The 23,712-nt window shown below is 36.7% G+C and overlaps 1 protein-coding gene across 2 annotated transcripts in view; it reads right to left on the reverse strand.

Moving 5' to 3' along the window:
* Positions 1 to 23,712, reverse strand: part of ZFPM2 (zinc finger protein, FOG family member 2) — a 309,054-nt gene that overhangs the window by 142,351 nt on the left and 142,991 nt on the right. For both annotated transcript variants that reach the window (XM_066547561.1, XM_066547553.1), the window contains one exon: positions 18,969 to 19,087. In XM_066547561.1, the coding sequence (XP_066403658.1) occupies positions 18,969 to 19,087 (119 nt within the window). The remainder of the gene's footprint in view (positions 1 to 18,968; positions 19,088 to 23,712) is intronic.

A 23,712-nucleotide genomic window follows, 5' to 3' on the forward strand; every position in this document is an offset into this window, starting at 1 on the left:
AAGGGGCAAGTACCAGAAATATAAATAAGAGATAATTATCAGGATATGTGGGACAGGAAAGTAAAGGGCCAAGGGAATCTGTGTGGCTGCACATGATGCTGAAGGGAGAGACCTGTTCGGGTAAGGACTGAGTAACAAGACAAAGGTTGTCAAAGCCACTGACAGAACTTCACCTTTCCACAATGCTCCAGATTCTGCTCTTTAAGACCCTCAAGTTCTGTATTCCAGGTAACCTTACAGAAATATTCAGAAGTTCAGAATATGAACAAGATGTCAAATAGGGGTGTATGCATGAAGAGATGGAACAGCAAAAACTTTCAAATACATTGCTAAATAATCACCCAAATAGGCCAATAGGGAAAAAAACCAAACATGAGGATACTATCAGTGGCTGAAGCTGACAAAGATCTCAGGGCATTTGGAGAGTTTTTGGCCAGAGCTAGGGTCTTTTATACCTTTTGAGATACATTCAGTATTCTTCCTGCAGAATAATTTCTTTCATCCAAACCTGAACTCTTCTTTGTCAGTATCTGCACAAATGCAGCAATAATCTGTAGTGCATGCCTTACACAGCTATAAGGTGATCCTGTACATATTCTCGAACTCCCCCTGCCACAGAACAACCCCACCCAAACCCACCCAAACAATCAAACAGGAAGCAGGGATTTTTTTTCTAAACTGAGTAATTTTTTTTCTCCCCAGACATTTGTGAAATTAGTTATTTTAGTTGTCACCCCTTTCAGAGAATGATGTTCATATCTAAAGTTAAAATTAATACAAATGACTGAAGAGGCACAGCCTCATTACAAAGGATTTATACACAAACCCTCTTATCAATACCAACCTCCTAGTTCTTAGACTCCTAAAGACAGAAATATGGAGCTACAAATAACATTCATTTCCCAATTACTATGCCAACCAGCTCTTTTATTATAGACTGTATTTGCTTTTGACTGACTGGCCTATTGGAAACATAGTGCTGCTACACCATCATCAAGCATTTTCTCTTTTTCAAAGACAAAATCCAGACTATGCACACCAGTGCACTATCTATTGGTTTAATCATCCCTTTACATTATAAGGGATCCTACTCTTTGCAAATTTGGATTTTTTATATACTTTCATGTTCGAATTTTAAGGCATCAGTTATGAAATTATGGGAATTTGTTGTAGAGTAATTGTTTCTTGACTTATGTATCAGTTTACTGATTTTCTTTTATTTTTCATAGGTGTTACATTTGAGAATGCATTCAAAGAAGCATTGTTTTGTATTTGCATTTTCTTTATAGTTAAGATCTGCATATGATATACATAAGAAGTATAGTCTTGTTTTGTATCATTAATTGTCTATGAACAGATAGATTCCTAAATGTGTATTTTTCAGTAACAATTTTCTTATAAAAAGTATAAAAATTAGTTCAGTTCTCAGAGTACTAATGTAAAACTCTTTGGGTGCCTGCTCATCATTCCAGGAAATAATCTCATAACACAGGTGATTGTCTAACCTGTAGGAAACCTGAGATCCAGTGTGCTGTCAGGCCAGTCTGTTAATTTCTTTGTGCCTTGATCTTCCATTAGAAAATGTTTCCTGTTCTTTGTCTATAAGTTCTTTCAGGAAGGGATTTCCTCTCTGCCATCTTGATTCAGCTGTTGTAATAACAGCAGGATTATCTGTTTCGTGACATTTAATAGGCTAGACTGGATACCAAAAACTTCTTAGGGCAGAAAGTGCAAATCAAAAAAATAAAGTTAAAATAATTAAAATACTAGAATTCAAATAAAAAGTCACAAATACTGTTGTCCATTATTTATGCAGATATATTTGATTTTAGTCTTCTCTTGTTGCTTCTTAGTCTGGTTGTTTTGGAGCCAGATTTAAAGTGAACTGACTGCACTGTCACACAAGATGAACAGAATGTCTCACACTCACTGCATGCAGCCAATGCTGGGAACTAAGGAATGGAATAAGTGGAACACTTTGCTATTATGAAAGTAAAATTATGCTCTTCATCATTCTTTATATAGGGAGAAAGAAGGCATTTTGATGGAAAAATCCACCTTGCTTCTTCAGATATATCCAATTTTCTTAATGATATCCTTATTTTATACATAGCTGGGAGTAAGGCAGAAAATGGTAGTGCTCTGCTTTGCATTGTGTCTAAAATTAAACTCATCATGGTTTCAGAAAAAGAAAGAAAAGTCTCCTCTCCTGCCCCACTGAAACATTTGGGATTCTACACCTAGGACACTATGGCCAAAAATATGTCACAAAGACTTCTGAAATGAAAACAGGCAAATGAAAAGTGATGCTATTCCATGAATTTGAAAAGATTTCAGAATTAAAAAACCAAGATATAAATAATGAGGAAAACTGCCTAAAAATTCAACATTTTAAAGAGATCAGTGTTTAAATATTAACACTTCAAAATTCTACCAGTACACTGTTTTTCAGTAACATTCATTACAAATCATTGTCACTAGTCTATTGAATGTCATATTGTGGAAATGCACTGGTGGAACAACACCCATTTTTGTATACTAATACTGCAATGATGTATCAGATTACACAAGAAATAGTTTTGGTATGGACACATCAAAATAAAGTTGGGTAAATGGAAGAAAAAAATCATAAGAAAATTCTGCACTGTCTAAAATTTTTACAGATTTCAAATTTCTTTAAAAGATACATTTTTTCCATTTTCTCAGGGATTATTTCAAAATTACTCTGCTCCTCCCTCTGCTTGTTACAACTAAAATTAATAGCAATATTAACTAAATATCTTTATCAATCATATTGTATCCAAAAGTATGCACTATTCAATGAAAACAAGAAATGTCTTACTTTTTATGGGCAAAACACCACCTGAATATCCTCATACACATCTTATAGGGGAAATTTTTGGTCTATAGAAATCCGTGTTGATGACTTTAATTTCAATTTACAGTGCTTTCATATATTATATTAAAACAGTAAGCAATAGTATTTAATAGAATCAAAAGGCAATATGATGATAGTGAGGTCAGTCATGCTTTTACTGTTAACACTGGTGCAATGATTTATTCATTTGTCATTCCATTACTTTCGTGTTTGAACAAACATAAATTAAACTTACACCTCCTCATAACTACCAGTTGGCACATATGTGATAGTAGTAAAGACATATACATAAATAATTAGCAGAGATCATGATACTATATGATTATATATATATATATAATATATATATATGATTACTAAATTAAAAACTTTCTGACTCTTTCTAGTGAAAACTATCATTCCTGTCATGCGCACATTCCTCTCTTTCAGAAAATGCAATGATAAATTTAGTGACTGGTGTGGCAAATGTGAGAAATTGTAATCAAGTTGAGAACTGCAAAGAAAATCCAAGTCAAACCACAAGAAGTTGGAGATTATGATCAGACACAGACAGTGAAGAGTGTCATTACTGAAATAGGTATGGCTGGTAAACACTGCCCAAGTCTTAGCACATCACTAATATTAGCATTTTATCTAAATAATAGGATGGACATTCAAACAGACCTCAATTTCTGGAAAATGTGGAAATTTCAGATTTTTTTTTTTTTAAATTCTACACTGGAGTGATTTAACAGATCTATTAATTTATCACTTGGATCCTTTCTCCCCACAGCAGTCTAGTGCTCATTGAACATGCCTTGCACTGGAAGCTATGCATGAGGCCCTTTGATGCCAACCTTAGGCACAGAACTGGTGCCACTCACATTTTGAAGTCCTGACATTAAAACAACAGGTTATTCATTATTCACTTTTCATTTTTTATCTATTCTGTTGCACTATTTTATTTACTGGAGAATAGAAATTAATGTCTTTAAGGAGAAAAGGGCACTGCAGGTCTCATATGTTCCATGTAATATCCTCTGGGCTCTGCTTTGGTTTCTTTGACTAAATCTTGAAAAGTTTTACATCAAGAGTAACAATATTTTTCAGCAAAACAACATTATGGTGCTTTGTGTTTTCTGATGATTCATTTCCATCAGTAACTATAAACAGCTGGCACTGGTGCCAAATTTGTTACAGGCAGATTAATGTTGGCAGCACAAGAGCTTCTGAGCTTTTTAAAATAAATTTGGCACCAAGCTCCAAAAGGGTTCATCATCGCTGATTTAGATTACATCCTTCTTTATCAGAAAATAAGTTTAAAAATTTCTATCTAAATTAATACTCCCTATTTATTTGTATTTTCTTCCACTAGATTAATGCATATAGGAAGAATTCTCTGAAGTCATCTGCAAACTCATTGCATTTTCTTTCCCTATCTCTAAAAAACTCACGTCTGCTGCTTTAGTGTGACATAACTGTTACTATACTAATCTTAATCATTGCCATTTTGGCTTTTGGCTTCCACACTCACTAGTTGCCATTGCACTCATGTCTGGTTTAAAAGCAGGACCTAAGCTAGCTGAGGCTAGCAGCTGTCTTTTTAATATCAGGCCCAGAGTCTAGGAAAAAAGAGGATTAGTTCCTGACTCGAACCTCAACAGGCTGCAGCACTACAGATGTTAAATATCATAATAATGATTGTATCTTCCTCACACAGTGATTATTAGCAAAGCTGTACAGCATTCAAAGAGCCCTTGTTTTTGCTTTTCACCAGCAGCTGAAGCAAGGAACACATTACCATTACAAGATGAAGCTGTACAATCTCATCCAACAAATGATCTCACTATGACCCTCACACTAACTTTGCTATTAAGCAAAAACAGGCACATTTTCAAATATTGATTTCAACTAATGTCTGATCCTAACAGGCATGATCTTATCGGGGCCCCACTATAATAGAAGGAGTGTCAGAGTTAAATAGAATAGGTTTAGATAAGATCACAATCTTCCTCACCATGATGTGATGCTATCACTGAGTGAGTATAGTATTTGCAGTAATTATCATTAATAGATATTGGCAACAGGAAGAGTGGTCACTGCTAAGATCTAAACAAATTTGTGCATGATTAAATAAAACAAGTTTTATCTGAATAGTGGGTCAGGGTATGTTATGTTCCCCATGAGACTTTGCTGCCTTCATTTTTTTCTTTGAAATGCCAGATATTGAATTAAGAGAGAAATATTGAGGAACAACATTGCTATCTTAGTTTGTTCTGTACTTTCTGTTTTGTGGCAAACTGCCACTTCAGTCTTCCTGCTGCTTTCCTGATGTCTACCTAGACCAGACATCCCATGCCATGTTGTGTTGACAGACCCTGGTGCCAGGGTTCGGCTCAAGAGCCATGGCCACAGCTGATTTCACAGCACCCTCCCTTCTCAGCAGAGACCAGAGCAGCAAGGAACTGTCTGACAGGAGGTGTTGGAAGCAAAAGTTCATCCATCTAGGCTTTGAGCCCTACAGCTGATTCCTTATTTGAACTATTCCTTGCAGGAATTGGGGCAGCCCCACAGTGGGCTAGCCTAGAGAAGTACTCTCTAATGTAAGTGTGGCCTGTGGCAAAAGCCACAAGAGACAAGGTTGACAGACATCTGGCTTAGTTTGATTTTTGCTTCACCATTTGTTCTGATTGTGGTAGGGTTTCTGCATTCCCAGAAAGAAGGTGGTACTGTAAAAGGGAATACCTGTTTCAAATTCTACGTGAAACTCTGAAGTCTTCTCCCCTGAAGCTGTTAGCATGCAAGGCCAAAACAGCACAGAATGAAAATAATAATTTATAGCCCTGGAAAAAAAATTATCAACCTAGGAAAACTGAAAACATCAATACAAAAAAAAAAAAAAGTCAGCTGATAGTTATGTTGTATGTACTTATTGTAACGAAACAGGAGAAGCATAGCTAAACTTTAAACTTTCACAGACCCAAGCCATATAAAAATAATACTTGAGAAAAGGGTGCAAATCTAAAATCCCCTTAACTATTATCAAAATTTTATCACAATTTATCAAAATTATCATCATTATCAAAAATTAGCCATGTTTCAATGTGTAGAATTAAAAGGAAGTAATCAGAATTCCAAGAAGCAATGTTCTCTATGTCTATTGTGACAACAATATTGAATTCTAATACACTATTTTTCATCCTTACAGAAATTAGCTAATTAAGTCAATTTAAAAAACATTTCTGAATTAATAGTGTACTTGCCAAGATTACAAAAATATTGGTCTTCTCTACAGAAACCTACAGGCAGCTTTTCTACTTATCTTCATGTATTTGTCTTCTCAAATGTGTTATTAACTCCAGAGCACTGAAATCTTTTTGATAATCACTGAAGATGAATGTATCAGGACAATCAGCAGCATATGGAACACAGAATGCTGCCAGATGTTAACACACTAAAATAAAGCAGAACCATCCAAGTATTCTGTATCTTGTCTAAAAATAATATACTCATTGACCTTAACCCTATCAAACCAGTCCCATCTTCAAGGTCATATAAATAACAAATATTTATCTTCTATGGAGAGGCTGTACTCGCAGCATTCAGTGTCAGAAAATGCTAAGCATACCTAACCTACTGCTTTGAATGGAAGTTTGGGGTGCTCAGCACCTTCTGCTAGTGCTCAGTGCTAGGCAAAATCAAGTCCTAAGTGCACTAGGACTTGATTTTGCCTAGCCACTTAGATTAAAAAAAACCACTTAGATTAAAAAATACAGACATACAACTGTGACCTCTAGCACATACTTATTTTGGAAGAGATTTGCCCATGCTCTATGTTGCCTTGACAAACTGACTTCTACCATCTTTGTAATCCCTATGCAAATTTCAAGTGAGAATACCAAGGCAGCATGCTACTGTAGCTCTCATGAGGTTGAATACCAGGCTGCAGTGAGTCATGGCAGCAAATTCCATCCTGTGAAACTCTTAACTTCCCCATGCCTTGCAATTATCCCAGAGGAGACTCTGCAAGTGCAAGATGCTGTGCTTCAACAGCAGAGCAAAGAAGCACAGAAAACAATGAGAATGTCCTGACTGTATTTCTGAAGAGCTCAGGAGACCTCTCAGTTATGGCAGTTATAGTGAACAAACAGATAGTTAAGTATCTTTGGTATGACTGACAAGAAAATACTTATTAGAGGTCAGAAAGGCCATTTAGTCCCAAGTATGCTCCTAGCCAGAGCAAGCTAATAGGTGCTACTACAAAGCCACTTAAACCCTGCAACAAGCATTAACAACCAGACTTGGGACAGGGAATGCGAGGAATGTTAAGGAGTCACAACCACACCAAGTGGTCTCACATTTGTGAGGTCAAGTTTCAAAACATGCATATTATTCTTATTTTTCACTGCTGAATGTTGGTGGGGTGGGGGAAAGTGCTTTCAAAATTAATCAGTGTATATGCAGTTTTTCACTGCACACAGGTATCACTTCTGCATGCATTTAAGAGATTTACTAGCACAGAAGCACAAAATGGACTCCGAGGATGCTGCTGATGCCAAGAACCTCCTTGCAAATGTTTCCATATTGAACCCATGGTGTATTCTCTGTTTTCAGCCTATCTAATAGAGGCTCTGGAACCTGATAGTGAATGACTGACTATAAAAATCAAGATTCAGCTTACTCCGTGAGGCATGCTGTACTGCCAGATCAAAGTGCACCCACCTGGCATCCTGAAAATGCAATACTATTGCTCTCACTCTGCAAATGCATGGCACAAAAACCAGGGACAATGATCCTTAGAATCCTGAGACAATGATCCTTATATTTCCACAAAAAAAAAAAAAAAAAAAAAAGTACAGAAAACTTGGAAACAATGTCCTCAGTAGAACTGGAAGTAATGTTTTGAAAAAGCTACACTGATTTTATATTGGCTATAATTCTAGCTTTAGTTATCAAGAAAGTAGAGTGGGAAGGGAGAATGTTCAGAAGAAAAAAAAACATGCAGGCAATTGAGAAGGGACATGCCAAAGAAATATAGCAGCTTACTTCCTTATCTCACAGCTAGCCCTTGTTATATTTCAATTAGATTTTGAAACCAGTATCCTATACTGGTATGACCAACTGTCTAGCTTCCTGTAATGTCCCATCTGCCATCTTCTACAAAAAAAACCAGTGTCTCATTCTGCTCCTTTTAAAGCCAATCCTGAAAGATTTTAGCTACCTGCAGGCATTTCTGGGCAGCCAAACAAGTGAAGTTGGCTGCAGACATTTCTCAGCATCAGGCTGCCAAAAGCCACAGGGTCATCTGCTCCCTCTCCTTCCCCCACGCCACAGCTCAGCTGCGCCTACACCACTCCTGTCGTCTTGGTCCAGCCTGTTCTGAAACACACCAGCCACAGACTGACGGCAACCTCCTCAATCTCCTCCAGCTTTTCACTCTCACTAACATTAGGAAGCTCTTTCTCCTAGCTAACCTAAATCTCCCTTGCTGATACCTTGCTGAGTCTGGAAGCTTCACCTAATGCAATCCTTCATGTCGTTCCATGGCTTGTGATCCAGGTGGATCCAAGAAGGAAGTAAAATCCTCCACCACAGATGTATGCAGGATTAAGATGGTATTTTGACTTGGAGGAGGTGAATTGACCACAGTGAGAAGGGAAACAGGACTAAGGTAAAATACTGGATCCCAAAAGAGAAGAATATTATCTTAAATTTAACAAATATAAACAAGGAAATCCAGTATTTAATGTAGTAAATGTGACTGCATCCAAGAGGAAGAAACAGTGTAAAAGCAAAGCAGTTAAGACTAAAATGTACCATAAGGTCCACTGCAGAATTAAAAATCTGCAATAGTAGAACCAGGCCCTTCAATACAAGCAGAAAAGAAGGAACTAAGATATTTTGGATCTACTATTGTTTTCTGATTTATTGCTCGCTTTCCTTTATGCTAATTTGTCCCAGTTTTCTTCCAAAAGTGAGGACAACAGCTTGCAGGAGAGGGAGAGAGGGAAGAATCCTTCCTCACCTCCCCAGCTTCGAGGCACACCTCCCTCAGCTCCCCTAAACTTGTCTTTAATGTCCTCACACATTGCAGAAGTTCCAGTTTCTTGTTTAAAAAAAATTGGCCACCCATCCCCCAGATCAGAGACTGTCATGGGGAAATGAAAGCCTTAAAGAAAAAGAAATATTTTGGGAAATGTGAGATGTTTTTAAATAAATACATAAATAATAATTATAATTACTAACATATATAAAGCTTTTATTAAAAATAGTGCCTTCTATGCATTTCAGAAACAAGATATAAAAAAACAAGATATAAAAGCTAATCTGTGACAGGAAGAATTTTAAATTATAAGACATATTCTCAGAGTGAGAATAATCTACATAAACTGTGATGATATCTCATATGTTATGTAGTTTTTCCTAAATGCATCAGTAGTGTTCAGAGTACTATCCTTCCCTTACAGCACAGAAAGGACAGTATTTTGTCTATGCAAAACTCAATTATTTTCTAAATATTGTCAAAGAGCTCAAAACCTATATTTAATGATTCAAAATTGTGAAGCATTTTGCAAACACATTAAAATGCATTAGTAAAAAAAGGGGGCAAAAGTTTATTAATAAATTTTAAAATGAGACATGATTATTACAGAAGCACAAAATCCTTTAGGTTGGAAAGGTCCTCTGAGATCAAGTCAAATCTAGTCCTTTCCCTGATTACCACCTTGTCAACCAGACCATGGCACTAAGTGCCATATCCAGTCATCCTTGAACACCTCCAGGGATGGTGAAATCCCCTCATCCCTGGGCAGCCTATTCCAATGCTTAACAATCCCTTCCATGAAGAAATTCCTCCAATGCCCACCCTGAACTTCCCATGGCACACCTTGAGGACATTTCCTCTTGTCCTGACATTGGTTACCTGGGAGGAGAGACCGACCCCCTTCTTGCTACAACCAACAAAACAATTTAAATATGAAACCATATAAACCTCAATGAGGTTATGCATATAATTTACCACATATGGAATATCAGGACACACAACTAAACCTATAAATAAGAAACCTATAAATAAGAAACAACTAAACCTATAAATAAGGCCTTGCTGCAGGTTTGGGGCTGCTAGGGAAGGTAAGGACAGCAAGAGATGGTGCCTCCTGTGCTCTTTGCTCTGGAGTCCCAACAGCTGGAGCTGGTTGTGTTTTGAGCTTCCTTAGAGTCTGAGGAGCCACCAGATTAGATTAGACTGATGAACTTGTTCTCCAGACTTGATAAATGAGGCTCAGGACATTTATAAGCTTCATTTAGCATTGAATTTCTCAGGCCAAGCTCTGAATTTCTTTGTGCATACTTTGGTAGTGCAAAGTAGATTTGTTGCCTCTGGAAAAGGACTCATTTTGCTACTGGCCGTGGGATACTTCAACATCATTAGAAAAGGAGCTACAGCCAGATGGTGAGGAAAGTTCAGCAAAATTGAGGTATTTAAAATAAAACAGATTTTTAAGACCTAGTAACAGTCAATAACTCCTTCTGACTAGAATATGCTATTCTTATACACTCATGATCACTTACATTGGGTGGGTATATATATAAGCACATATATATAGTTACTATATTTTTAACATGTTTATTTTTAAATATCCATTTTTAATATATTTATGTATTCATACATACTGTACTAACAGTATTTACTTACTAGAAATATTGAGAGAATTTTTTCTCTATTCAAAATGTTCAAACCCACACTTTCACACAACCCAGTTAATTTGGCTGCAATGAAACAACCAGAAGTAACTTTAATTTCCATCCTTCTTGAAAATGTATAGGCTACTTCTCTCAAACATATTCAAATGGAAAGGGAGCTAACAGATCTTTGGAATTTTGATCATTCCATCACACTGTATGAAAGTGATCAGAAAGCAGCCAGTGTCTTAACTGAATCCACAGGTCCATTCCTTTAAGTAATTTATTTATTTAAGGAAGATAGCCAAAAGTTTAAAATATTGTTATTGTAACTATGATATGGTACCTATGGTTCTGCACTTTTTATTAGCAAACAAATTTTGACACCACCAAAATGTGACATTTCACACCAGGATTTTTTCTACAGTACACTTTTTTTTTCCAAATAACTGCCTACTATGGCATCCACAAGTCTTATGAAGAGCATTTGTTGATGTTTTCATAATCTTATACATTTGTATGCCCAGACAGCACATCTTGACAACATACTGAGTGGAACAAAGTGCTACCACAGTTCCACAGGCAACAGCATCTCAGTGCTTTTTCCACTACCCATGTACCCTAAGGCTAACTATCCTTAGGCAGGCACAGCTTTATGTGTGTAGGCAAAAAAAAAACCCATGAGCTTCCAGGACATTTTATTTTTAAATGGTCAAAGAGAGAGCACAAGCCTTCTAGTCTTTCAGTTCCATGCCCGCTGTAACTACTGAATTCTTGTCTTACCAATGCAAACATCTTCATAGACACAAACATCTTCATGGCCTTCTGTGCCACTAAAATGATGGAGCTAGAATTTCCAATGCTTGTTCTATGAATGCAAAACTATGTGTCAACATTTTAGAAACTGGATTTTATTTCAGAAAAAAAAAAGATAGTGTTAACATCTAGTGAGAAGAAAATTACTTCCAAAACTGCTGAATATTTAAATCTGGCATTTTATATCTTCCTAGTCTATAAGATGCATGTTTCATAAATAAGAAGAAGTATTAACATAGAAAGCATGAATTTAAAAATTTTCCTCAGAGGACAACATTTAATACTGAATTGCTCATCTTAAACACATGTATAGAACTCGTGCCAGTCAGGTATTGTAGTCCAGTGAGCTACATGAATGACCTTAAATGGAGAAAAATAAATTCTTTTTCTTATATGAAGTCTTTAAATAAGACTACATCCCATTCTAAAAGTTGTGTTATAAATTTATCAAAATCAACAATAGCAAAATAAGAATCTGAGTCTTAAAGCCTGTGGAAGATTAGAAGATTAGACTAGTTAGAAGACTTTCAATATTTGACACAGACTCTTAGAAGCACGAAAATATGTTACAACTGAAGTTTATTGCAGTGATTCTCTAATTAAGCAGCTTTCCTTCTCTCTCTTTTCCCCACATCCTAAAATGCAAAAGCCTGGCACTTGGATATAGCACCTCCTTCTACTGCTGTCTGGGAGGCTCTGGACAAAATTATTTTTTCTTGCCTTTTTTTCTGTCCCAGGCTCCTGACTTTGCCTCATCTCTTCTGCAGAACCATCCCCTTGCTCTGCTCTCAGCAGCTGCCTGGCAATGCGTCCCAGGGTACATTCCCACTCTCAGAAGGACCCCCTACTGAAATGAAGCTTGCCAAAATAGGACAGATAGTTTATTGAGTTTTCTCCCAGGAAACAGAGTTAGTTTAATGGGAATGATTGGAAAAGTGTATTACTTAATTGCAATAGTATTAGGGTAAATTCTGTTTAATGGAGATGCTCACAGCAAGCACCAAGTAACTTAATTATTGTTAAAAACCTTTCAAAATGACCAGTGATAGTTTTAAAGAAGTGTTAAAGCTCTGCTGTTTGGATAAACAGGTGTCAAAATGAACCATGGGTAAGTCTAGTCTCAAAAAAGGCCTAAAGTTAAGGAAACAAGGTTAAAGAAAAGAACAATTTTGTGTAAAAATCCCCTGTTAATATTCAGGAAATAACCAAATAATAAATGAAGAAAAAACAAAAAGGAAGAATGAATCCTGTCTTGCATGTATGTTCTTTAAATATTTAATAACTTAAAATAAAGGCTATGGTAAGGTATGCAGTGCTAACACCAGTGTAAAAATAGCATTTAGACAGAAGAGAAGGATTAAGGTTCTCCTATACTGTACCATGTTGCTTCATCCTCTTTCTGAGAACTGGAAACTACTGCAAGTTGGAAAAAAATGCTTTTGAATTTGTCCAAAACAGGGTGTTTATTCAGATCCTTACCACATCTTGCTGTCTTATTATTAGCATGGTTTAAATTTGTGTAAATGTAAATAAAAGAGCAGAATTAACTTCTTAAAAAAAAAAAAAAAGCATCTAAAGTACAATTGTGTATGAAAGTTAAAAAAATGGTTCATCATTGGATTCTCCTAAACTACATGTCTATATAAATAGGAGAACACTTGGTAAAAGTGAAGTAATGTAAAGTGATGTGTTCTTAAAGACCATTGTGGATGGCCATGTGGACATCTTGGCATGTCTCAATATTTTTTTAAATATTTCAGTCTGGAAGGCCTCAAGTTCTGCCAGAGGAGGTTTACACTAGATATGAGGAAAATTTTCTTCACTTTGGCAGGCACTGGGACAGGCTGCCCAGGGAATTTGTGGAAACCTCATCCCCAAGGTGTTCAAAAGGCATTTGAATGAGTTACATGGGGACATGATTCAGTGGTGAACACAGTGCTGCTGGATTAACAGTTGGACTTGATGATGTTAAAGGTGTTTCCCAACCTTAATGACTCTATGGTTCTAAGCAGCCAATCCCAACACATGCACAGCACATCAGCACATAGCTGTTGGGTGACATGTGCTGTCCTAAGTGCTGCAACAATAACATCTGCTCATGTTTGGGATGGAAGGAAGTGATCTTAAACTAGTTCAAGACATGAAAGAGACTGACAGTAACAGTAGAAAAAATTAGAAAGAAATGTTTTTGTAGTCACTTGAAATATTTAAAGGAATAAAATTAATATAACAAAGATGAGAATCAAGGTTCATTACTCAGTACACTATTTTTGGTAACTAAATATAAAAATTTCTCTGTGCTATTAAGAGCCAAATTCTCCATTTGCAATTAAATATCTAAAGATAAAATATACCTTATCCCTCTCCATGTTTGAATAGAGAAAAAGAAACTAAGGACTGGCTACAACCTGGCTATGGATAGACTACTACCCCTCTGTAGCCATGCAGCACCTCCAACAAAAGTCCCCAGAAAACCCTCATGCTGCAACTCTGAAGATTAAAAGTCACTGTCTACTGTCTACTACAGACATGAGGTTTCTGACCCAAAGTGACCAGCCACAGATTACTGAGTGAATAACTTTACTGCATTTTGAACCTTGGCTCCTCAGCCCTCACACACCACCCAGTCAAACAGTTCCATGAGCATATCTTTCAGAGATGTCTCTTTGGTGTCGAACCTCCCAGATCCCATTTAAGGGTCCCTGCTGTGTCCTACTGCTTGCCTGGCCCAACCCTACAAATTCTTCTCCTGTGGATTCTCTTCACAACCACACTGAATCCTCTTTTCCTTATCAGGCTCATACAGGCCTGCCCCGCATGCTCTTCCCTGCAACAAGGAGAATGGCGAGCTGAATATAGCTGATCATTGTTTTGCTTTGCAAAACCCTGCCATGGGCACAGATTAACACCAAAAACTTGATGGCAGCAGCCAAGGGAAAAGGCCTCTTGGAATGCCTCCACATGACTGCCGGAGCGACCACTGTTCGACATCCATCGTGGGCTACGTGGTTCAGGGCTGCTTTTGTTTCCATGGGCCTCATTCCCATCAAGCTGTCCCCTCAAACAGGGAAAATATTTACAGCTGAAAGAAGCAAGTGAACAGTTTTTTCTTAACTAGGTTGCTAGTGGCTTGAATTTAGATCTGCCTACACCCAGCAGCTCCTCTTTCAGTGGGCTGTATGTCCAGTCTAGTATGGTCTTCTGCTCTTTTCACCTGAATGCTCGTATTAGACTTGATATTTGTGCAAACCCACTTTCCTGTTACACAGGAATCGGAATCACAAACTAGGAGTCTGATGCATAAAAATATATTTCTATCAATTTGTGGGTATCCATGATCTATTGAATTTTCTGTGATGCAGCAAGACACAGATTTGGAGCCTTCATGGTCAAATTGTGTTGTCTTCCATTCTACAGCTGAGTTCTCACCAGCTGTAGACAACCAGTAGTATTGTTCAAACTCTTCATGAGTCTGTTTGTCTAAACAGGGAGATTATATTAAATCTCAAGCAAATGTGGAAACATGTAGACACATGTTTCCTACAAACACGTTCATTTTCTAGGCTTGAAAAGATATTCTTATGCATTTAATTTTCTAGGGACTACCCAATTATTATCGAACAGTGGATGGAAAGTGAAAGTAGTGGAAGGAAATGGAAGGGAGTGAACTCCATGTCTAATTGTGCAGACAGATACAAATTATGCATGCAGCTGAGAGCAGAGAAATTTTGGTAGTTTGGCAAAATTACAGGAACAGATATTTAAAAGTATCTAAATAGGAGTTCTATCACTTTAAATATAATACAAGTATCTATGTAGGTATCTACAAATATTTAAGAATTATAAAAGAAGTTCTTAAGGTCAAACTGAAATAAAACTTAAATGCCTAGACAAGTTTTAAGATCTAAGACTCACTTGCTAAAAACAATGTCTTAGGATTTTCTGCTGGCTGCATGCAGATTGTTTCATCAACAATAACCATAATAATAGCATTCCTTATTTCATAATCAAATTTTATGTAATTCATGAATACTGGCTAAACTCTTAGATGAGAAAAATTAAGAACTTTATTAGTCATTGAGCCCTTTCAAGTCTACCTTTAGTTTGAGTATTCTTCAGTCCTGATGTGGATCTTGCTCTACCATATTTCCCAACAGTGCTGCAACACTGTTGATACACCTGCTATTCCTATTGCAATTGTGAACAGTATTAAACTAATTTTTGTTCAAGGTACCCATTCTTCCACTACTCTGAGATGTGTACTGCTAACATATTTCAAGACAGAAACTTGAAAGATCTAAAATGTAATTGACATCTGGCACAGTGACTCAATTAAATACCGTGCTGAATTAATTAACTTGCTCCATCTCATGAGCCAACAGCAGCCACACCGTATTCAGCAATGCAGCACTGCTGGAAACAAGAAGATATTACATGTACAGGCTGCATTCAGTGCAGAGTGCAAGGGGAATAAGTAAGCTCTGACTGTTACAGCATGAATTAATCCTGTGAGGCACTGTCATACTGCAATCACCAAACAGTACAGCCAGGTAAGATACTTTCAGTGAGACACAAACTGATTTCCCAATAAAGGTAGCAGCTGCAAAAGTTATGATATTTACTCACATGGGGATCCCTGAATTTTTCTTTACTTTTCTCTCTATACAAAAAAATCCACATTAAAACTCTTTTTCAAAAATTTGGTGTTTATAGCAGTATAATGTTTGAGGTTGTCATTCAGAAATGAAATAAACTAGTTTTCAGCTCCTCATGTGAAAGTTTGATTGAATTCTAGGGATGTGAGGCTCTACCCAAATGAGCTTCCCAAAACAGATATTAATAACCTAAGTAAAGAATCTCAACTCCCCTGATGAACAACAGAGAACATGTACAATAGTGAGATAAGTATCAAATGGGTCAAAAAACCATAAAAAAATCCAGAATAATTTCAAGACAAAAAAAAAAAAAGATAAAAGAAAACCATGTAGAAGCTGATGTTTCTGATGTCGGAGTTTTGTTGCTTTAACAGCAAATTAAAGTTGCATCAAAAGGTTTGTATTTCTTCACACAGCATTTTAAAGTAACAAATGTAGGATTACAGGAAACATCTGATATTTGGGAAAAAGAAAAAATACTTAGAATCAGAGAATAACTCAGGTTGGAAGAGATCTCTGGAGGTCATCCAGTCCAAAGTCCTGCTCAGAGCAGGGCAAACTTCAAAGTCAGAGGCAACTTCGAAGTTAAATCTGATTGCTCAAGATGATGCCCAGTGAGTTTTGACTTTTTCAAGGAATGGAGTTGCTCAGGGGACAAAACAATATTTGTGAGAACTAAAATTCTGTTTAAAGAAACTTTTTCAGATTTCCAAATCTGTCTATATTTGTAGGCAAAACAAAAGTAAGATCTTTCAAGTATTAGTAAAAATAGATTTTATGATTTTTAATTTGACAATAAAATGTATCTTTCCAGTTTAGTGAGAAAAAAGTCCTGAAGATTTTCATTGAACGTCTCTGTGAACTATACTGAGAAAGCTGTTCTAGCCCATTACAATACAAAAATTTAAAGTCCGTACTGCACATTGCTCCATTACCAGTTCATTAAAACCCAACTATCCTAACTAAATGCTTTTGATATAACAAAAATGGTATTTGCCCAAATATAAAAAGCAGTAACAGATCTTAAAACATTCCTGTGCTATTAAGGGAGAAGCAAGGTTCTGCTAGGGTTGTGGTTCTACAACTCCATCCAAAGGAAAAAAAAAAGAAATACAATATGATTGTATGATTGGCTGCTTGCTGACATGCTGTAAATTCATTCTGAGAATATCTGATAAACATAAATTTTGTAGAGAAGGGACAATCAATATCACCTCCTATACTTAAACAGTATCTGCATGTTGTCTATACCTGATGAAGTGGTACAACTGGACAAAACCAAACTAGCATTTCTCTACAGTATGGATTCTGGAGACACTTTGAGCTACAACATGACTAAGGTTTCTGTTATATGAAAAGTGATTAAACTAATTATACTGGGATTCAGAAAATTATTTGAATTACAGGTGGTTGTCACATATGGCCTTGTATGAAAAACATTTTGAGAATGATGACAGGCCAATAATGAAATAGATGAAGAAATAAAAATTAAATGGATGGAAAAAATGAGACAAGTTCAAATTTTCCAGTTTTTCCTTTCTAACAAATAAGGGGCTTTGACTCTGTAGTACTTCTGAAAATATATTCTTTATTCAGGTGCCTGAATGGGAAGTCTGATCTGGATTGGGAATACTGAACTTTTGGAAACTCAGACAAAGTTTCCATGCCACTTTCTGTAACATTTCTTAGTATCATTTGACGAATAAAGTACACTAACGAGTACAAAATAGTAAGATTTTAAATGTCTACTATGCATTATATCTATACCATAATATACTATGTACTCAGAATAATGCTTCACTCAAATTTTAATATGCATATTTACCGAAAGTAAAATGCATCCTATCCAATAATCCTTAGAAAGAGAACTCCATTACATAGGCAAAGGTTCTCTAGGGAGGAGTTGAAGAAAATAAATTTCCCCCTTTTGTGTCCCCTGTCCATACAACTCCTCCCTCACACTGTTCCACATGATACATCAGCAACTCAGTGCTCCTCACTCTCTGCAGGTCCTGCAAGGGCAGGACAACACCCAGTGCTGGGGAACACTGGGAATCTCAGTTTCTGCATTTGCAGCACAGAGGTGTGTACCCAAAATGCCTGTAATCCCTTCCTGTGAAACTGTCCCACATGTCTTTATGCTAAATACATTCAATGCAAGGGCTGTAATAGCAAACAGTGATCCAGCTGCAGATAATGGTTCTTCAGAAGTATCCCACAGGGCAATGCATGTTCCAAGACTGTTTAAACCTTCCTAGAGATATTAGTTGTTTCCTTCCTGATATTTTCAGAAAACTAATCTGAACTATACACAAATAATATTGAAGCTCAGACTTAAAACCAACACAAACAAAGATGAAATGAAGACCTAGAAATGACATGATTTTCAGTGCACCGAAGAGAGATCATTACTTTAAAGTAAAATGGTCTACATACTTTATGCAATCAGAATAAAAAATGAGGCTAATTGAGAATATATTATATGACAGGTGTCTTTTGATGCTTTTCAAAAAAATGTGAATTTGATGGAAGATTTTGCTATGTTCAATTACATTAAGGCAAATTTAATTAATTTTATCTTAAAATAATGTAGTTATTTATTTTTGATACTTTTCTTTAATATAAATTAAGTATTCAGCAATTAATACTATGAAAAATTTAAAAAACCACAAAAAACCCAGATATTACTACTGAAACACAACACCTTGGTTCAGCAAACAAGGAAGTGACATTTCCCTTCAGTAAAAGAACAAGTTAAACACTATTAACCTGTGCTCCAAATAACTTCATGTGGATGGTTGCCATAGATGAACGAATTGGAGAAGAGCCAAATACCACTGTCCGCTAAAGCTAACAATGCCTGTTTTCAAACGCTCCGTCTGAGGAGCAATCCAGGCTGCTCCCTGAAGAATGGCACAGAGCATAACAAAGAGAAGTGTCTCAGAGCATCTACATACCAAGGTGTTATTATTCAGATCCATCTTCCCAGTGAAAGGCCCCCATGTTGTTCCAACCGGAAGCTGCTGCCGGCTCTGAATCTTGCGCTCCCCGTCTTTCTGGACCATCTCCAACTCTCCTGCAAACAAAGAAAACAAGCAGTGTTGAGAGTACTTTCACTCATGCCTTGACAACAACCACCTCTCCCTTTGTGTTGGTTTTACAAGCACAATGTTCTGAGGACCAATATGATGAGAATTAATTATGCTTGTCTGAAAAACAACTGATCTTGTCATCCTGCAAAAGAAAAACAAACCTTTTTCCCTTATAATTATATTCAAATTTGGTTCAGAAAGTCCCATTCCTTTCTTGCATCTTTTCACACACATTAGAGTTGGAAAGCAATTTTATTCAGAATAGCATTCCATAAGAGTTCTTAAGAAGTGCTGAGGAAGGGGGAAATGACAGCTGAAAAGAGAGGGTCCAATAGCAGCCACACCTGGTGCATTAACCTCCTTGATGCATTTTGCTGCACAAGATCACAATTTGAAGCCCACAGCAACTAACAATTTGAGAAAAACAGCATATAGCCATAAAAAATTCACTACACCTCCAAGATATTACTAAAAGCATTTGCTGCAATTACAAAAAGGATTTTAAACTTTTGAGATTTTACAGACAGTAAGATTTCAGAATTAAACAAAAAAATAATTTTAATTTTAACTTTATATTATCAGACAAAATAAGTAAAAGCAATGGGAAAGCTGTATGACGGTTTTTTCAGTGCATAATGATTTTTAGTGCATGATATTTTTTATTTTAAATAAATTTTCTTTTTGAAAGCAATAACTTCAAAATTAACCACTTAAAAGAGAAATTTTTGCTTTTGCTCACCTTAACTTTTCTGGATTTTTCAGTAAAGAGAAAGAATAACACAAGTCATCATTCTCATGGAGGGAAAAATAAATTCAGTCACCACCTTTCCCAACCCGTATTTTTTTTGTTTTATTTCAAGATTAAAAAATTAGTCTGGACAACTCATCTTTGAAACCAGTCTCTTCACTAAGACTACTTTTTATGAAAAAACATTTCATTTAAAAATACAGCAACAGTTATATTTATATACACAATTTCTAATACTATTTTCTGAATAAATTCTGGTTTCTGACTTTCCTAGGGATACAATGGAACAAGGACAGGGTGATGTGTACTTTTCCTGTTAGATGTTTGACTGCTTTTTTCCATGCTTGCACTTCCAAGCTTTCCCTTTCCTGAAGGTAGGCAAAAAATCTGTTGATCTCAGGAGCAGCAGAACTCACCTCCACTTTGTTAGAGCCATGATTTTTTCATGATTTGTTTTCCATGACTGCTAAAGCCCCTTGCCCCCTTTCCATAACAAACAGATGCAACAGTGATTCCTGTCTTTTGCATCAGCATGTCTCAACAACTCCACCCCAAATAAGGATGGTGCTTTTCCACAAACAGAGCAAAGTCCAACTGTGCAAGGAGTCAATTCGTCCCAGATTTAGCACTGGTGGTTGTTGTGAAATGAACCTTGGGCTGAAGGAAGTGAGTAACTCCTCCTGGCTCACAGGCAGCCTCCACAACTTCCCCCAGCTAAACATTCCCCTGGATGCCTGGATTTACATTGCCGTCAGGCTACAAAGCTTTTACTTGTCCATAGGGGTTTATCTTGACCATCTTCCAAAGAGAAGAGCTGGCTCCAGCTTCCATTTTCAAGCACAGAAATCTAAATTTCACCTCTGAGTGTTGCAGATTACAAAACTACTCTACGTAAAATCGTGCATCAGATCCTTCCTGCAAACTGGAACAAATCTAGGAAATAGAGCTGTATTGGTTTACAAAAGCTTCTCTGTATGTGGGTGAGTCCTCATCATGACAGTGCTATGACATTTTAAGAGACAGTATGTGAACAGGAAAGCTTATGGATTAATTATATCTAATTTACACATGTGACATATATGCATCCAAACAGAAAAAAAACTCCAAACAACCATAAAAGCATTTTTTCCTTCTCACAGTGACATTGTTACAAATTGTATTAGCTTTAAAAATCTCTTTATATGTTAATTATGGAAGAGAGAAATTGCAAAGTAACATGTTTATCACTTAGCCATACTGCAGCATTTTCTCTCTACAGAGAGATGAAAACTGCAGCTTTGCTTGCTTTTACACACTAAAAAACAGCCATGTCTATGGACATGTCACATTTAACTGATACCAGAGGAATCATGAGAATCTTTGAAAACCCTTTTAAAAAATAATTCAGACTCCCTTTCTGCCACTGACATTTTTCATTTGAAAAGGGTTCAGACACAGTCAAACAGTGACTCCTTATCTGTACCTGTGGATTTACAAGCAGGCCTGTCTTTTAATGGATTAAGAACGACAAACTTAGGGCAGATCAACCACTGATATCCAAAAAGCTACCAAAGTTTTAAGGTACACATCATTACACATGATATTTTAAATAAAATTAATAACATGAATCTTATACCTGATAGGTAGCTCAGATTTGAGGCAAGCATAAGTACAAACTTTTTTTTCCAAATATATTTTTTCCCTTCTGTTGATAATTAAATAAGGTACTATGGATTCTCTCTCTTATTCTCTTTTGTTACAGTTCCAAGCTGTAGTTCAGGCAATATTCAATATATATGAATACTTTGAAATATTCTGCCTAGGGAGTAACATCATGCTGAATTGTACTGAAACTGCTGTGTTTCCCCACACACTTAGAACACCGTGAAAGAGGAGTAGATTGCAGACAGGGTAACAAAATGTTTTGCTGCAAAACCTTTCTGTTTCTCTGTATTGCAGTTCTCCAAAAAGGATACATTTCTCTCCTGTCACCATGACCAGCAGCCATTTTAATGCTATGGGTGAATGTCAGAGTTGGGAAGGACAATCTGCTTGCATTTTTAGACAAAATGAGACAATCTGGTTATGCTTATACAAGGTGCAGCACATTACAATTTAGTCCTTGGCAAAGATTTTGTTTTTTTCATCTGAATATCTTTGGTTTTTTAGAGGAAAAAAAATTGACACTGCCTGCAACTTCTCTGTATTTATTTACAACATTTTTCTCCTCTGAAATTTCCTATTTGGTGAATGGTAGCACAACTGCAGCACACAGGGGGTCAGTCTCCCACTTGATGTAACTGCAGCTGTCCCCTGCTCACTGCTGACTTCCCACAGGGATGCTGGTTTAAATGCCATACCTGTGGCCCCATGGAATGTGTGACTTCAAGGGTGTTTGCTGGAAAATGAGAACCTCACCCTGTGACTCTTAATTAAAAGGGTTTGAAAAATGTGAAAATGTGTCAGCAAGACAAGATTTTCCCCTTCAGCCCCAGAGGAAGTTCAGATGTAAATCTGAAGCGCTCTCTACAGCTACCATCCCCTGCACAACTGCTCAGAGTCTTCACAGATTACATCAGGAGAAGGAAGAGGATCTGAGACTTCATTGCTGTATCACCACTCACAGTAAGTGTAAAGACTCAGCTGGTACTGACTTTTCACACATACTTGTCCATGGAAATTTCAACATGTGGGGAGGAAAAGAGAAGAAGGGATGAAAAGCTGCTGCAGCCTTCTTTAATCCATGTTCAAACCCAAAGGAGGCAGAAAATACTGTGCCAAACACTGTTAGGTGCCTCAAGTAATCAGCAATTGCAACAGACCATCTCAGGACTGAATACAAGTTCCTTCCCATAACAGCAAATTATAACAGAACTCCTTCCTACCCCTGGAATAAAATATGTGATATACTCATAATTTCCACGCAAAGTAGAGAAGCAGTTTTACTCTCTTCATCCCAAACTTGTCACCTCTCCAGCTGAAAAGGACAGCAAGAAGTATGATAGAAGCAGCACTAAGAAATACAAGTAGAGAGGAAGTGATGCTCTGCTTCTAGTTTTTGTGATTAAGGTAAAAAAATTACTTAAGAGACATTTCATTTAGTGATATTTACTTGCCCTTTCCTTGCTACAGAGCAAGTGGTTTTTGGGTTTTTTTCCCACAGCTTGTTCTTCAGGAACACATTTATTTCCAGCTTGCTGAGTAAGTTTATACAAAATATTTGAGACACATAGTATGGGCTAATCAATTTTGGTAAAAGATAATGCTGTTAGTGCTGTGGGCTGTTTCTCTTATCTTGTTGATGTAGCATACTTTTAAAGTCTGTGATTACTCAAAGACTTATGATAGCTGCACTGTAAAAGAAGCCTCAAGTCATGACTCACTAGTACAGCTATAAAACATCCCATGGCTTTTAAGATATTAGGCCACCTTGGTGGCTAGGAAACCAGAATGAAAGGACTCAATTTAGGATTCTTTTCATACATGCATATATTGTTTCAGGCATGCCACACAGGGCTTTCATTAAACAGAAGGTAGAGAGGTCAGTTTAGCTTTGTATTCTTTTACAGCACAATCAGCATCATTTAAAAAAACTCTCCCCAAAACATAGAGTACAGAGGAATCCAACAGGAGCTTTTGGCCCTTAACAGGATTTGACCACAGTCTGACTACCAGAAAAATTCAACTATATATAGTATTTCTGAAACAAAATAATACTGGCTTTCATCCATCTACCTACATTCTGGAGTAAGAAACAAAGGAGTATATATCTGAAGGTGAATGATGAACACTTGTTGTGGGACATAAGGAGAACTACATTCAGAAATAACTGTATCCAGATTTGTATGCATTTAAGACTTCTAAGCAAGTCACTGATAGCTT

Source organism: Molothrus aeneus, chromosome 1 (genome assembly GCF_037042795.1).
Source record: "Molothrus aeneus isolate 106 chromosome 1, BPBGC_Maene_1.0, whole genome shotgun sequence".
In the NCBI taxonomy this organism is placed as follows: Eukaryota; Metazoa; Chordata; class Aves; order Passeriformes; family Icteridae; genus Molothrus; species Molothrus aeneus.